This window comes from Ptychodera flava, chromosome 17 (genome assembly GCF_041260155.1).
Source record: "Ptychodera flava strain L36383 chromosome 17, AS_Pfla_20210202, whole genome shotgun sequence".
Taxonomy (NCBI): domain Eukaryota; kingdom Metazoa; phylum Hemichordata; class Enteropneusta; family Ptychoderidae; genus Ptychodera; species Ptychodera flava.
This window is the reverse complement of record NC_091944.1, coordinates 24,062,301-24,077,050: the sequence shown is the minus strand read 5'-3', so window position 1 is coordinate 24,077,050 and position 14,750 is coordinate 24,062,301. Positions and strand designations below refer to the sequence as shown.

The following is a 14,750-nucleotide window of genomic DNA, read 5'->3' as shown; positions in this document are numbered from 1 at the left end:
ATTGTTGCATCTTCCTAACAGTCAGTGTGAACACCGAGTGGAAATACAGCTTTTTAAAATACTACAGGATGATGACAGTATTATATCCAGTTTAGTTACTGTAGAGACGCCCAGTTCTCCTGTACTTAGCTTGGCTTGGCTTGGAAAGTGAATTTGTAGTCTGGCGCCCTCGCGCTGTGAAAGTAAAAGATGTAGGATAGAAATAGGCGCATGCGCATTTTGTTTGCTTTAAAAGAATCTAGAGAGTTCTAGACAGGGCACATGTAGGAGGACTAGTGCAGTTTCGCCTGGAAGAATTTACCAGTTTTTCTACGGAATTTTGTGGAGTTTTGCTATCGTGACGCTACATCCGTGCCAGCATTGCATAGTAGTTGTTCCGGAATAAATAGTGAGTAGTTTTATCGCAGTTTACGGGTATATTGGTCGGAGCAGAAGTTGTATGGGCAGTGCTGTGTATGTCACATGTCCGCGCTACGTATGGTGAAGCCCCTAGACTCCAGTTGGGAAATGGTAAATCAAAGAAACTTGTGATCTTCGATGTGAATTTAGGGCGCTATTTTGAAGGCACATCGAGGGTCATAATAGTAGAAAAACTGAGAATATAGTTCGAGGAGGACTATCCAATCGGGTAGGAACTGTGCAGTGGAAACCTGAACACAAGTCTGGTAGGAAACAGCCCGGGAAATCTGGTAGGACAATATTTTTTTAATCGCGGCATGGTCGCGGTTTCCCAGTGGAGAACTGACGCACGTGGACAATAAACACCACTGCGCATGTCCGAATTTACAAGGCCATTGTGTAATACTTTACCGCATGTACTGTTGATCTGAGCATTTTTAGTATTATTCAGCACAGTGAATTTATACTGTATTCGAAGCAAAATGGCCGCCAATGATGAAACAAGGGTTAAGGTGGAAACAGAGAATAAAAAACCCGCATCCTGGTAATCCAGAAAATTCGAAGCGTGTCTCCATGAGAACAGACAAGCTCATTGAAGCTGAAAGTGAAAGATTGAAATCCACCAGGTCACATGTCTATGGTAGGGTAACAGCGTTGATGAATCAGATAAAAACTTTGATGAAAGATAAAGTCAATGGTTTTTTGGTGAAAAATAAAATGAAAGACTGTGAAGTTGCCTTTGTAAATTTCAAGGAAGCAGATGCAAAATACCATGAATCATTGGATGATGAGAAAAAACAAGAAATGTATACCAGTTGGTCATTACCACGTATGACTGGGTTTGATGAATTCCGACATGTGGTCGATAACTGGCTATTTCACCATGAGCTGCATGATTCTATGCTGGCAGACACTATTAAGCCAGAAGATAGCGTGTCTCATGCTGGTAGTAAAAAACACAGATTAAAATCGGCAAAATCAAGCAGGGTATCATCACGTGTGTCCTCACATGGTAGCAGTGTTAACAGCAAGGCGTCTATAGTAGCAGCTGCTGCAAAAAGAGCTGCATTGATGACTCGGTTAGCCGGTTTGGAGGAAAACCATAAATTAGACGAATTACAAACAGAAATGGATTTGCAACAGAAGGAAATAAATAAACAAAGGCAGTTGTTGGATATCAAAACAGAAATTGCTGAACAGAATGCAAAAATTGAAGTGTACCGTCGTTTTGAGGATGGTGAAGATGAAAGTAGCTTACATGAGTACAACTTACAAGATTTATTTAAAACACCCGCTACATTTTACAGCAACATCAAGAAGAAAAGTACCAGTGCTAGCAACTTGGGTAGCTTTCACACATGTGATAGTCCAGATGTTAGTAAATCTTATAGTCCTGTTGGCAGTATTGTACATAGTTCAGAAGAAAGAAAACCCCCAAAAACTGAGGTAAACAAGCAGACAAAATCTTGTCCTGATCTTGGGTCGTATACAGGTAGCAATAGTAGCCATAGTTCCTGTAGTGATCATAACCTAGCCGCAGTTACTAAATTGTTGATTGAGCATAACAAACGTGCTGCTTTACACCACAAGCAATACCCGTATTCGCAGGGGACCCATTGCAGTACAAATCATTCATGCGCGCCTTTCGACATGGCATTGAATCCAACACTGAAGATCCTGATGATCGTTTGTATTACTTAGAGCAATACACACGTGGTGAACCGAGAGAAATAGTGAGCAGTTGCATTCACATGGAAGCAAATGAAGGGTATGATAGAGCCAGGAAATTGCTTGAAACTGAGTTTGGTAATCCGTATGTGATGGCCAGAGCCTACACCAAGCAAGCAGAAGATTGGCCAGAATTGAAATCAGAGGATAAGACCGCCTTGAAAGATTTCGCCCTCTTCCTGACAAAGTGTGAAAACGCGATGAAAGGTGAATCACATTTGAGAGAGCTCAACCACTACAAAAACTTACAAATGTTGGTATACAAACTGCCTTTCAAGTTACGAGACAGATGGCGCAGTAAAACATACAGCATTACACAAGTTCGGCCAGTGCAGTTTAAAGATCTGGTGGAATTTGTCAACAGGGAAGCTAAAATCATGTCCCAAGAGGTGTTTGGTAATCTTGCTACCATTCCATCCAAAGACAAGGGAGCAAAGAGCAGCAAGAAAGCAACTAGTGGTACACAAAAACGCAACACCTACGCAGTCAGCACAGAGACTGTTTCTCCGTGTTTGTGCTGTGCAGACAGTACACATGAAATTCAAGATTGTCAAGTGTTTGCTGACAAATCCTATGATGACAAAAAACAGCTTATCAAAATGAAAGGGTTATGTTTTGGTTGCCTGAAAAACGGAAAACATCTGGTGAAAGACTGTACAAACAAGCTGACGTGTGGGAAATGTGGCAAGACACATCCGACCGTATTGCACTTCAACAATTCCAAAAACCAGTCTGAAAACAAAGTGGTAACAACAGTGGGGATGATTGATGCCTCACATCAGACTGCAGAAAACAAACAGCGTGCATATAGACCAGTGATCATTCCTGTCAAGGTCAAATGCAGATCAAGTGGTATTAGTGTAGTAACGTACGCCTTTATTGACAATGGCAGTGACACAGTATTTTGTACTGAAACATTCCGTCGACAACTGAACGTTGGTGGCAAGAAACAAAACCTACACTGAACACCATTACTGGAAGTAAATCAGTTGATAGTCGTTTTGTCAAAAGTCTAGAAGTTTCAGATCTTGATGAGCGTTGCACCATTAAACTTCCAGCTATGTATACACAAGAAAAAATTCCTGCTTCAAAGGATAACATCATTACACAAGACGAAATCAACAAGTATCCATATTTGCGAAAAGTTCATCTGCCTGAGATAGATGAGGATATTGGCGTACTCATCGGTGGTCACGTTCCTGAAGCGTTTGAGCCGTGGGAAGTGATAAACAGTATTGAGATGGACCATTTGCCATACGTACCCGTTTAGGCTGGGTCGTGAATGGTTTCCTTATGGGGGCTGGCATGTCAGCAAATGAAGTTGCAGCAACAGTCTGTAGAATACAAGTTGGGCCTTCGATTGACCAGCAGTTAATCAACCTCTTCAATCATGAGTTCAGCGAGCGTATCATAGATGACAAACCCGAAGATTCTGTTGAAGATCGAAAATTCATGAAGATCGTGAACGAACAGACACAGTTTGTTAATTGACATTATCAGGTGCCATTACCATTTCGTGATGACAGTGTTACAATGCCGAACAACAAAGTGGCAGTTGAATATCGGCTTCCTCAGCTGAGGAAGAAATTTAGAAACAACGATGACTATCGTCAAGAATATACTGCCTTCATGGAAGGTATCATGGACAAAGGCTATGCTGAAAGGGTGCCACAGGAAGAATTGGAAGGCAATCCTGGAAAGAAAGTGGTATCTTCCCACCATGGAGTGTACCATCCACAAAAACAGAAAATCTGGGTAGTCTTTGATTGTGGCGCAGAATACAAGGGAACTTCTTTGAACAGGAAGTTGATGGAAGGACCGGATCTGACCAGTTCACTTGTAGGAGTGCTCATACGTTTCCGTGAAGAGCAGATAGCACTAATGTCAGATATAGAGGCCATGTTCTCTCAAGTAGGTGTGTCGCAAGAAAACCGGGATTTCCAGCGTTTTCTGTGGTGGCCAAATGGTAGTGTAGAGGAACCTCCTGTCGAGTACCGAATGACAGTGCACATCTTCGGGGCTACATCGTCACCTAGTTGTGCCAATTTTGCGTTGAAGAAATCCACAGACAGTACCTCTAATCTGAGTGTCAAGAACACCATTTCCAGAAACTTCTATGTTGATGACATGTTGAAGCCAGCCTCAACTGTGACAGAAGGGAAGACTTTGGCTGAAGGGCTGATTGACACCTGTAAGAAATCAGGGTTTAAGCTCATGAAGTGGATCAGTAATACGCGTCCAGTTTTGGAAGCAATACCTGAAGAACAAAGGGCGACAGAGGTGAAGAACTTAGACTTGGAACAAGATGACTTGCCCACGGAGCATGCTCTCGGTATGCAATGGAATGTGGATCTGATGTATTTGAATTCAGAAATCGTACTAAAGAGAAACCAGCGACCAGACGAGGAATTCTGGGAGTGGTTAGCTCATTATATGACCCACTGGGCATGGCAGCACCAGCACTACTGCCACCCAAGATGCCTTTGCAGCAGCTGTGTAAAGCAAAACTAGGTTGGGATGATGATATTCCAGGGAAACAATGCAAGTTTGGGAGAAGTGGTTAAGTGACCTACCAAAATTAGAAGAGAGTTTCACAGTACCTAGATGTATAAAGCCTGAGTACTTTGGTGATGTGGACGTGGCTCAGCTACATCATTATGCAGATGCTAGTGAAAATGGTTATGGTGCTGTGTCGTATCTCAGGTTGATCGACAAAAGTTCATAGCACATTGATGATGGCCAAAGCAAGAGTGGCCCCATTGAAACAAATATCGATTCCACGATTGGAATTAACTGCAGCTACCATAGCAGTAAGGCTCGACAAACTTCTCAGAAAGGAGATGGATTTGCTAATCGACGAATCTGTGTTTAGGACCGATAGCAGAACCGTGTTGCGATACATAAACAACGATACCACGAGATTTCATACCTTTGTTGCGAACAGAATAGCGGTGATTTGAGGAGGATCCGATCCAGCGAACTGGCGCTACCTTAATACCAGTGAAAACCCAGCAGATGAGTGCTCTAGAGGTCAGAAAATAGATGTTTTTCTGAAGAATGAAAGATGGAGAGGTGGTCCTGATTTCTTGTTGAAGACACAAGACAAATGGCCAAGTGATAGCTACAGTACACAGCTAGATCCAGAAGATGCAGAGGTGAAGAAATCAGCACTAGTGCATAGAGTATCCGTTAGGTCAGAAGAAGAAACTGTGCCCGTTGTTTTTGGAACGGTGCCTGTTGTTTCAGAAGAAAGACAGACATCTGGCAGAGTGACGGTTAGTACAACATCCGTTAATGCAGAGGAAACGGTGCAAAAACTGATACACTATTACTCAAGTTGGTATAAATTGAAGAAAGCAGTGGCTTGGATACGTAAAGTTGGTGATACGTTGTTGAGACGTGCCAAGAACAAAAGTTGTAGTGTGGATGGACCACATGAAATTACAGTGGAAGACATGAAAGCAGCAGAAACTGCGATCATCAAGTTTGTACAAAAGAAAGCATTTCCCAAAGATGTTGAGAGTTTGTCAGCAGATCGCTATACAGACAAGAAGTCACAAAGAAATAGTAACATCTACAGACTGGATCCTGTCATGGGAGCAGATGGTTTGTTGCGTGTAGGAGGACGTCTGAGTTTGTCCACGGTAGCAGAAGAAGCAAAGCACCCTGTGATATTACCAAAGTGTTCACATGTTGCAGAGCTGCTGTTGCGTGAAATATATGAATGAGGGCAACACTTTGGGCGAGCCTACATCCTATCAAAGTTACGCGAGAGGTATTGGATCCCTGATGCAAACTCTGCAGCTAGAAGTATAGTCAGTAAATGTGTAACTTGTAGACGTCAGCGAGCCAGACTTTGTGAGCAGAAGATGGCAGACTTGCCAGCTGATCGTTTGCAGTCAAATGAACCACCATTTACCAATGTTGGCATAGATTACTTTGGGCCAATTGAGGTGAAGATAAGGAGAAGTACAGTAAAGCGATATGGTGTGATATTTACTTGTTTAGCCATACGCGCTGTTCACATAGAGGTGGCAGAGTCTCTTAGTACGGATTCTTTCATCAATGCAATGAGAAGATTCATATCTAGGAGGGGACCAGTGAAGTCAATAAGATCCGACAATGGTACCAATTTTGTTGGAGCAAATAGAGTGTTGAAGGAGGAGCTCGAGAAATGGAATCAGGCTAAGATCAAGGAAAACCTGTTGAGAGAAGGTATAGAATGGAAGTTTAACCCGCCGTATGGATCCCATTTTGGTGGAGTATGGGAAAGGCAAATTCGCACCATCAGACAGTTGCTGAATGTCATTGTTGGGCAACAACAACTTACAGATGATAGTCTTCATACTTTTCTGTGTGAAGTGGAGCACACCATTAATAGCCGCCCGATTACAGTATTGTCGGACGACGCTAGAGACTTGGAAGCATTGACACCCAACATGTTGCTTACTATGAAGGGAGCAACAATGCCTCCTGGCGTGACGGAGAAGAGCGACTTGTATGCTGCACAAAGATGGAAGCAAGTGCAGTATCTGTCAGATTTGTTTTGGAAAAGATGGACAAAGGAATACTTACCTTCCCTGCAAGAAAGGCAGAAATGGTTGAAAGTCAAGAAAAACTTACGAGATGGAGATGTCGTATTGGTAAAGGATGAGAACACCTCCAGAAATGCATGGCCTTTGGGTGTAATCATCAAAGTTATGCCTGACCAGAAAGGTGTGGTGCGACGTGTATTGGTGAAGACCAGATCTAATGTTTTGGAGAGACCATATGATAAGTTGTGCACACTGCTGGAAGCACATACTTAGTGGTATTGGTGTGGTTGCAGTTACCAGCAGCTATAATAACAACGATCTCAAGTAGTGGCCAGTCTACCCACTACGTTCAGCATTTGATTATCTATGAAGTTATAGATGTTAGGATATCATGCTTGGCAGCATGATTTGACCGGACGAGGTCTGGGCATGGTCCAGGATGTTAGGATATCATGCTTGGCAGCATGATTTGACCGGACGAGGTCTGGGCATGGTCCAGGATGTTAGGATATCATGCTTGGCAGCATGATTTGACCGGACGAGGTCTGGGCATGGTCCAGGATGTTAGGATATCATGCTTGGCAGCATGATTTGACCGGACAAGGTCTGGGCATGGTCCAGGATGTATGGATTCTCAGGTTTAAGAAGAAGATTATTGAATTCGCGTTATCGGAATACCATTTGACTTTGCATTTCGATTTCAAATTTTTCGATTTGTCATTTCTATTTGTTATGTAATTTTGGCACATATGGATGTTGGCGTCTTAAATTTGTTAGGATGGAAATTGTTAATGTTTGCATGAACAATTTTGGGGCTGGTGTAGAGACGCCCAGTTCTCCTGTACTTAGCTTGGCTTGGCTTGGAAAGTGAATTTGTAGTCTGGCGCCCTCGCGCTGTGAAAGTAAAAGATGTAGGATAGAAATAGACGCATGCGCATTTGTTTGCTTTGAAAGAATCTAGAGAGTTCTATACAGGGCACATGTAGGAGGACTAGTGCAGTTTCGCCTGGAAGAATTTACCAGTTTTTCTACGGAACTTTGTGGAGTTTTGCTATCGTGACGCTACATCCATGCCAGCATTGCATAGTAGTTGTTCCGGAATAAAGTGAGTAGTTTTATCGCAGTTTACGGGTATATTGGTCGGAGCAGAAGTTGTATGGGCAGTGCTGTGTATGTCACATGTCCGCGCTACGTATGGTGAAGCCCCTAAACTCCAGTTGGGAAATGGTAAATCAAAGAAACTTGTGATCTTCGATGTGAATTTAGGGCGCTATTTTGAAGGCACATCGAGGGTCATATAATAGTTACTAAATTGAAGGACTGAATCATATACAATATTTTCGACTACTATTTGGCAACCTTGACAATGCAGGCAGCGTCCAACAGCCTCTCACGAGTTGGAAGACTGAAGACTAACCCTAACCGGTGACCCAACATGACAGGAGTGACGGTGAGTATATTGGCAGTGGGTCGATGTCATTTAGGTGACAGTTTCAGTTCATAGTTTATTCGCTAATGTATGTCTAAAAGTAAAAATACACCAGAAATCTCGTTGGCTCGTGCTAAAGAACACGAAGATTACAATAAAAACATTTACAATATAAAAACAGGATCAACAAACACCGATAAGATGCAAAACACTCAATATAAAAAGTAACGAACATCTGGCTAAAGGGTTCATCCCATTCAGTTAACGGACTGCTGAAGGGTAAAAACTTTTCCTGTAACAATCTGATTTTGCTGCAATGGAGCGGTAACGTTTCCCTGATTGCAAAAGCGAAAACTGATCTAAGGCGGGATTGAAATATGACATTAAACTGGTCCAATAATCATTTTCATTCAAGGTAATACATTACCAGGTCCATGGGACATTTGAGATTTACAAATTTAAGTAGGACCATCCTGAACCACTGATAGTTAGTGGTGGTACCAGGTGTCCGGAATGGGTAAGCGTACCCTGCTAGCATGCTACACCCGTCAGGATTGGTCCCAAAATTGTCTAAATATTGTATGAAGTGATACAGTATATGAATCACTGTTATAAGTCAAAGCCGGGAATGCTGTCGCTAATCATTTGAGTGACCGAGGTGTCATATTTGGCCACAATGTCATCATATCGACCGTAGAACTTTTTGAAAGTCCTCACAAGTCTTTTGGATGTATATCCCTGTCTCACTAGTTTTGATACTAATAAGCTGTGTCTCATTTGAAAATCCGCGTAGGAATCACAAGCCCTACAATATCTGAGAAGTTGAGACACATACACACCATAAGCAGGTGCAGATGGAATATTACTTGATAAGTGGGGATAATTTATGATTTCAAAATCAAAATCATCCCTTTTGTCATACAGCTTGGTGTGTAGCCCATGAGTACCCACTTGCAGGAACAGATCAAGATATGAAGCTGAGTTCCTACTCTCATGTGTTTCTTTGACTTCCAATACATCTGGGTATATATGATGTAAGTAATTTGATATGTCTGGATTGTTAAGACTAATCAGATCATCAATATATCTGTGCGTGTTGTTTAAAACGCCTTGCAAGTTTTTTAGACCCTGCTTTATGGAGAGATTGTAGGAACTCTGCTTCATATGAATAGAGAAATAAGTCAGCTAGAACTGGTGCACAATTTGTACCCATTGGTATGCCGATAGATTGTTGAAAGGTCATACCACCAAACTTAACAAATATGTGTTCGATTAAGAAATTAAGAATGTTAATAATTTCTTCATCTGTGTATTTGTGCTGGGCATCCATGTTGTTACTAAAATAACCTGACCCATATTTGATGATAATGTATTGGTACCTTCTAATGCCATTTTTATGCAGGAAAGCTTGTTTAACAAGAGATGACAGCCTTGTTTTAAGTTTATCGTGGGCAATTGTGGTGTACAGGTTGGAAAAGTCAAATGTTCGGATTGACCTGTACTTGTTTTCTTGACTCTTAAATCAAGCAACAATTCCTTGGAATTTTTTAATATCCACATTTGATTCAACCCACTCGTTTCATACACTTTGTCACAATATCGAAAAAGACCATTTTTGATGGTTGTTAAAATTATAGTCAAAAATTGTGACAGATGTTTAGTAGTGCATTTGCTTGATCCTGCAATAAACCGATGTTTGTAAGGGTTCTTGTGCAGTTCAGGTATCCAATACAACATAGGCAGTGTTTTGTCCTTCTCCTCCAAAGGAATGCCAAATTCACTGAGCATAGATGAATGGTTTGAAAAAATATCTTCATCAGAAAGGGAGGAAAGAGTATAGGTTGTATTACTCTTATTTCAATGAAGATTTAATTCATCTATTATACACTGGATATAATAATTCCTACAGACAAAGATAATGTTGTTTGAAGCTTTGTCTGCAGGAACTACAACATATTCGTTGTGTAAAGCATAAAGGCATGCTTTGACAGACGGGCCATCTAATACTGAGGAATAATTTACTCCTTTAGTGGGAGAACGGAGATGTGAAATACGTGATTTTAATTTGTCTCTGACTTTGCTCAGCCAGTCAGAGAGGCATTCCACATTAACTTCCTCAACTGCAGCCACTGTCTCGCATATTTTTCGGCGGCATCCATGATAATTTGAAATTAAATTTCCAATTAATATTTTGTGGCTCCCGATATTTTGGGCCATATTGAAAGAGTTGCCGGAGTTTGCTGTTGGTAATGATGGACAGGTCACTAGTTATTATGTGACAAGTGGTTTATAGCAAAAGGGGGATGACAAGCAATTGCAAGTTCTGCTGTTGTTGGAGGAAAGTTGAAATTTTTCAAGACATTGTTATAGTTACAAAGTTTCCTACCAATGGTTATAGTATAGAATTTGTTTTCTTTTGCATCCTAGATCTGTAAAGTTCATCTAATTGAGGCAGGTTTACACCAATAATTGAACTCCGTACCAGACAGCAATGGAGACTGTCAACACACTCTAATAAGGGAGCATTTGTATTTACGGGGAGAGGGGGGGGGCGGTGAAATTTGAGCGACAAAGGAAACGTAAAAAGCGACCCCCCCCTCCAAATCAAATTTCTAAATTTGACCCCCCCTCAATTCATCAATTGTAAAATGTGACCCCCCCCCCCATGAAAAAAAAAATCATCAGATTTGATTCACTAACCCTTCGCACCCTGTGGCCCCGGGCTGAAAAAGTTTCCTCACATACTACAGAATCAACATTTTTGGTGAAATGCCAAATCAAATTTTTTGCACACACATGAACTTGTAATCGCTCTAGTCTAATCAAGTACACTAATATCAATAATCAAGAGTACATAAATACATAGATTTACCTAGTTTTATATTGGAAAAAAATTATTCATAGTTTCCATATAGACAAGATAGTGAATCAACATTTCGGTGACATTCCAAAATCAAATTTCTTGCACAAACATCCACTTGTTACCACCCTAGTCTAATCAAGTAAATTAATATCAATAATCAAGCGTACATAAATACACAGATTTAACTAGTTTTGTAATGGAAAAAAATTATTCATAGTTTCCTCTGACAGAATAGTGAATTAACAATTCGGTGAAATTCCAAAATCAAATTTCTTGCTCACACATGCACTGGTAACTACCCTAGTCTTATCGAGTACATTGATATCAATAATCAAGAGTCTATAAATACACAGATTTAGCTAGTTTTGTATTTAAAAGAAATTATTCATAGCTTCTCATAGATTATGTATGGAGGACCTGTGTATTTTCTATTTTGCCTGGGAGTTCTTGTGTGTTATCACTGTCTACCTAGGGAGTCCAAGACAGGAACTTTCCAGATGTTTCAGTGTTTTACGTTGCATGCTGCACTGGCACTGGAAGGTTTGAGTGTCAGCGTGTGCTTTTAAGTCAGATATTTCTCTATTTTGAGTCTTACTCAAGTCAGCAGATATGTAAAGAAATCGGTGAGTGGCAGAGATTGAATTTTATGCCGATCGGATTGTTTATTTAAACCCTACGCTATCCTCTACTTTAGTCGATGGCTCACACAAGTGAAAGCCGTGTGCCGTATATTTGCAATATACGCACTGCACGCTAAGATGATAATATCACCACAAGTTGAAAGCTGATCTTTCTGCAGCAAATTGTGTGTTAACTGTGAACTTTATTCCGTTTATGAGTTCAGTCAGATGTCTGAGATTGTCATGAGAACATATTTATGATTGTTCCACTGAACTTTGTTGATGCGCAGAGTTAGCAGAGGAAGACTTCAGATTAGTTCGGCATGTCCCGACCAGAAGTATGGCTGCTCCCGTTGAAGGTGAACTGGACGCTGCTTAGCAGTGAATTGCGTGTGTTGTCGCCGACTTTCATGTGCAGACATTACACGGGACTTACAATTGTGCTCATCATCGAACATTAGTTAAAGTCGCGTGTGAACTATTTGTGTTTCCCAGCCGCGTGGTCAAGTCTGAGGTACCTCTGCAGTAACGTTAAGTTTTCCATAGAAATTGTTAAGCATTTAGAAAGGGTTTGAACAGAGTTTTTGTTCTGAAAGTGTGTTCGACTCCTGCCGTCGGGAGGTCGATCAGTACGGTTATTGTTACCATGGAGTAATATTTATAGTTTTGAAGTACGGTTTTACTATTTTATATGTAGACCCCGATATTTGACACAATATAGTAATATACAGAAGTTGTTTGTTACATTATATGACTGTGTGTTGGTTCCTCATTTCATGCCCCATGCTGTGTAGCCCTGCGTACAGGTGTGTGCACGTGTGTTCCCAGCATTATATGGCCTCTACCACAGCCCTGCAATGGTCTTTGAACAGACTTGAGGTCTCTGTGGCCTGGATCTGGACCGCAATGAAGACTAAACGGTCTTTTTGGCCAAAATTCTGCTCTATTGGGGCAAAATCCTTTCCCTGCCTACCTTTACCTCCTAACCAATCCCAGAAAAGATGCGATTGACTTCTCCTAACGTCCAAAACCGCTCATTTTCTGAAACATAACATACTCGACAAGTTGTTTACCCATGGAGATCCCCATTTTGAATCTCGCTGCAGAGACCCCAGTTATCTCCACAGACCGTTGCAGGGCTGTGGTGGAGGCCGTATACGCCAGGAACACACAGACCTGTACTCAGGGCTACATGCTCTGTTGCTGCTCTAGAGAGGTTAATGCCAGTCTCGGACTTGTTGGCCCTGCTAGAGAAATAAATTTGGCTGAGCTTCGGTCGGTTATTATTCTGCCGTCTCGAAACATCGGTTACACAAGCAACATTTTGGTGAAATTCCAAAGTCAATTTTGTTTTCCATAACTCAATACAAACCTTTGTAAAATTTGACCCCCCTTCAATCATTGATTGTAAAATTTGACCCCCCCCCCCAAAAAACGGTTTTTTAAAAGTCAACCCCCCCTGATTTCCACCAGCCCCCCCTCCCTGTAAATAACGAATGCTCCCTAATATCATGAATTTTACATCGATGGTGACATGTACTCAGCGAGTACAGATATGCGACAACACGTAGAACTAAAAGTCGAGTCATTCATGTTTACAGAAAATATAATTATTAGAGAAGTGGGTGGCAAATTTTAACTTTGATAATAAGTTTTCACCTCTCTGTGTAAATAGAAGCTGCAGAGTAATTTGGGCCCCGATCAGTTATACTCAAGTTTTCTGTTTGTGGTGTTTTGGTTTTGCTTATCTGGTTGCAAGGTTTAGAGCTACTCGATGGCTTTTCGACACTTTTGTAAGGGAAAAATCAGATACGTATTGCACTCAACTTATCCGAAATTGCTTCAAGTTGAATATTTGTCATGGATCGACTGGCTGTAATCGACTCAAACAACGAAGAAAATGGTTGGTATGCTGTATTGCGAGGAATGTCAAGATGCGCTGATTGCCAATGTTCTGAAGTATACGCATTCAGACACAATACCATTAACTTTTGGTAAAACAAAATGCAGCACAGCTCTGAAATAGACATATTCCCATAAAACTTTCTCGGGCAGTACCAAAGACTCAATCAATGATACAATCACTTCCTGACTTTCTTTGATCCGTGAAGTCAGCATGGGTTACAGGTACATAGCTTATGCATCTTCCGCTGAAATGGTGTAAACAGTACAAACTTGCCAAAAATTGGGGTTCATAAGCCCATTTTACCCAGGAGGGCTCATGAACTGCCCGGTGAGACCCACTACAGAAAATCATTTTAGACATAGGTGATAATGTATATTATTATATAAAGTAACTTGAAAATTCCAAAGAACATATGCCAGTTGCTTAAGTGAGCTCAACGGAGCTCTGTGGTCGAAAGAGCATGGGCAAGTACTGCGATATTCACAACTTTAAGGTCAAGAGAGGTTTGTGCATGAAGCTATGTTATGTTTGTTGAGGGGGTGTTACAAAACAAGATATACCTTTGAGAGACAGGGAGGCCTGGCCATAAAAGACTTTCGCTGGGAAAAGGCAGTGTCATGTCTTCCACAAGAGTAAACACCCCAAGCGAATGACTACGAGAAATATTATGTGATTAAGGTAGCCGGAAAATCCCTCTACATCTACGTGAAGGATCACAACAAGTTGCCGTGCGACCAGACAGAGCATAAGAAGCTCAAAGACTACTGCGTACGCCCCCTCCATTGGTACATCAGGCAGGACCTGCTGGAGACCCACTAGCCTGAGTGCCAGGGGATCGGTAAGATGGCTGTGAGGGTTGAGAAACAAGAAGAGGGAAAAAAACAAGCTAGCCTCCCAGAACCACCACAAACAGGTTCTTACTCCCTCTGTTACTACCCTGATTTCGAGGCCCTGGTCACTAAGGTAAAGGGCCCAAGCTCAACCCGATGACCAGTAACACCCAGGCACCCACTTCCAAAGATTTGCAGAAGACCTTAGAGCACTGCAAACATGACCAGCAACATATGCCAGAAGCCTCTCACCAGAGACTCTGTCAATGATCAAGCTACGGCTGAGTTCCAAACCCACAACCATACCTGTGGGGCTATGACTCCCGTCTCCTGATGCAGGCCATCTCGAAAGCACAGGGCAGGATCACCTGCATCCCACTTGGGCAGCCGTGCTTCATCAACAGTGTCCAGTTCTGGTTGACCTCCTTAGACAAGCTTGT

The 14,750-nt window shown here is 41.7% G+C and overlaps 3 protein-coding genes across 3 annotated transcripts; all 3 read left to right on the top strand.

The window, feature by feature from the left end:
• Positions 1-2,150: 2,150 nt before the first annotated feature.
• On the top strand, positions 2,151-3,092 carry LOC139116349 (uncharacterized). The gene has a single exon (XM_070678985.1). The coding sequence runs from the start codon at positions 2,151-2,153 to the stop codon at positions 3,090-3,092; it is 942 nt and encodes a 313-aa protein (XP_070535086.1).
• A 568-nt stretch (positions 3,093-3,660) lies between these two features.
• LOC139116348 (uncharacterized) lies at positions 3,661-5,855 on the top strand. Its single transcript, XM_070678984.1, has 2 exons — positions 3,661-4,547; positions 5,129-5,855. The coding sequence occupies exons 1-2, from the start codon at positions 3,661-3,663 to the stop codon at positions 5,853-5,855; spliced, it is 1,614 nt and encodes a 537-aa protein (XP_070535085.1).
• Positions 5,856-5,996: 141 nt separating this feature from the next.
• On the top strand, positions 5,997-6,935 carry LOC139116347 (uncharacterized). The gene has a single exon (XM_070678983.1). It carries the CDS (start codon positions 5,997-5,999, stop codon positions 6,933-6,935), a length of 939 nt encoding a protein of 312 aa, XP_070535084.1.
• Positions 6,936-14,750: the final 7,815 nt, after the last annotated feature.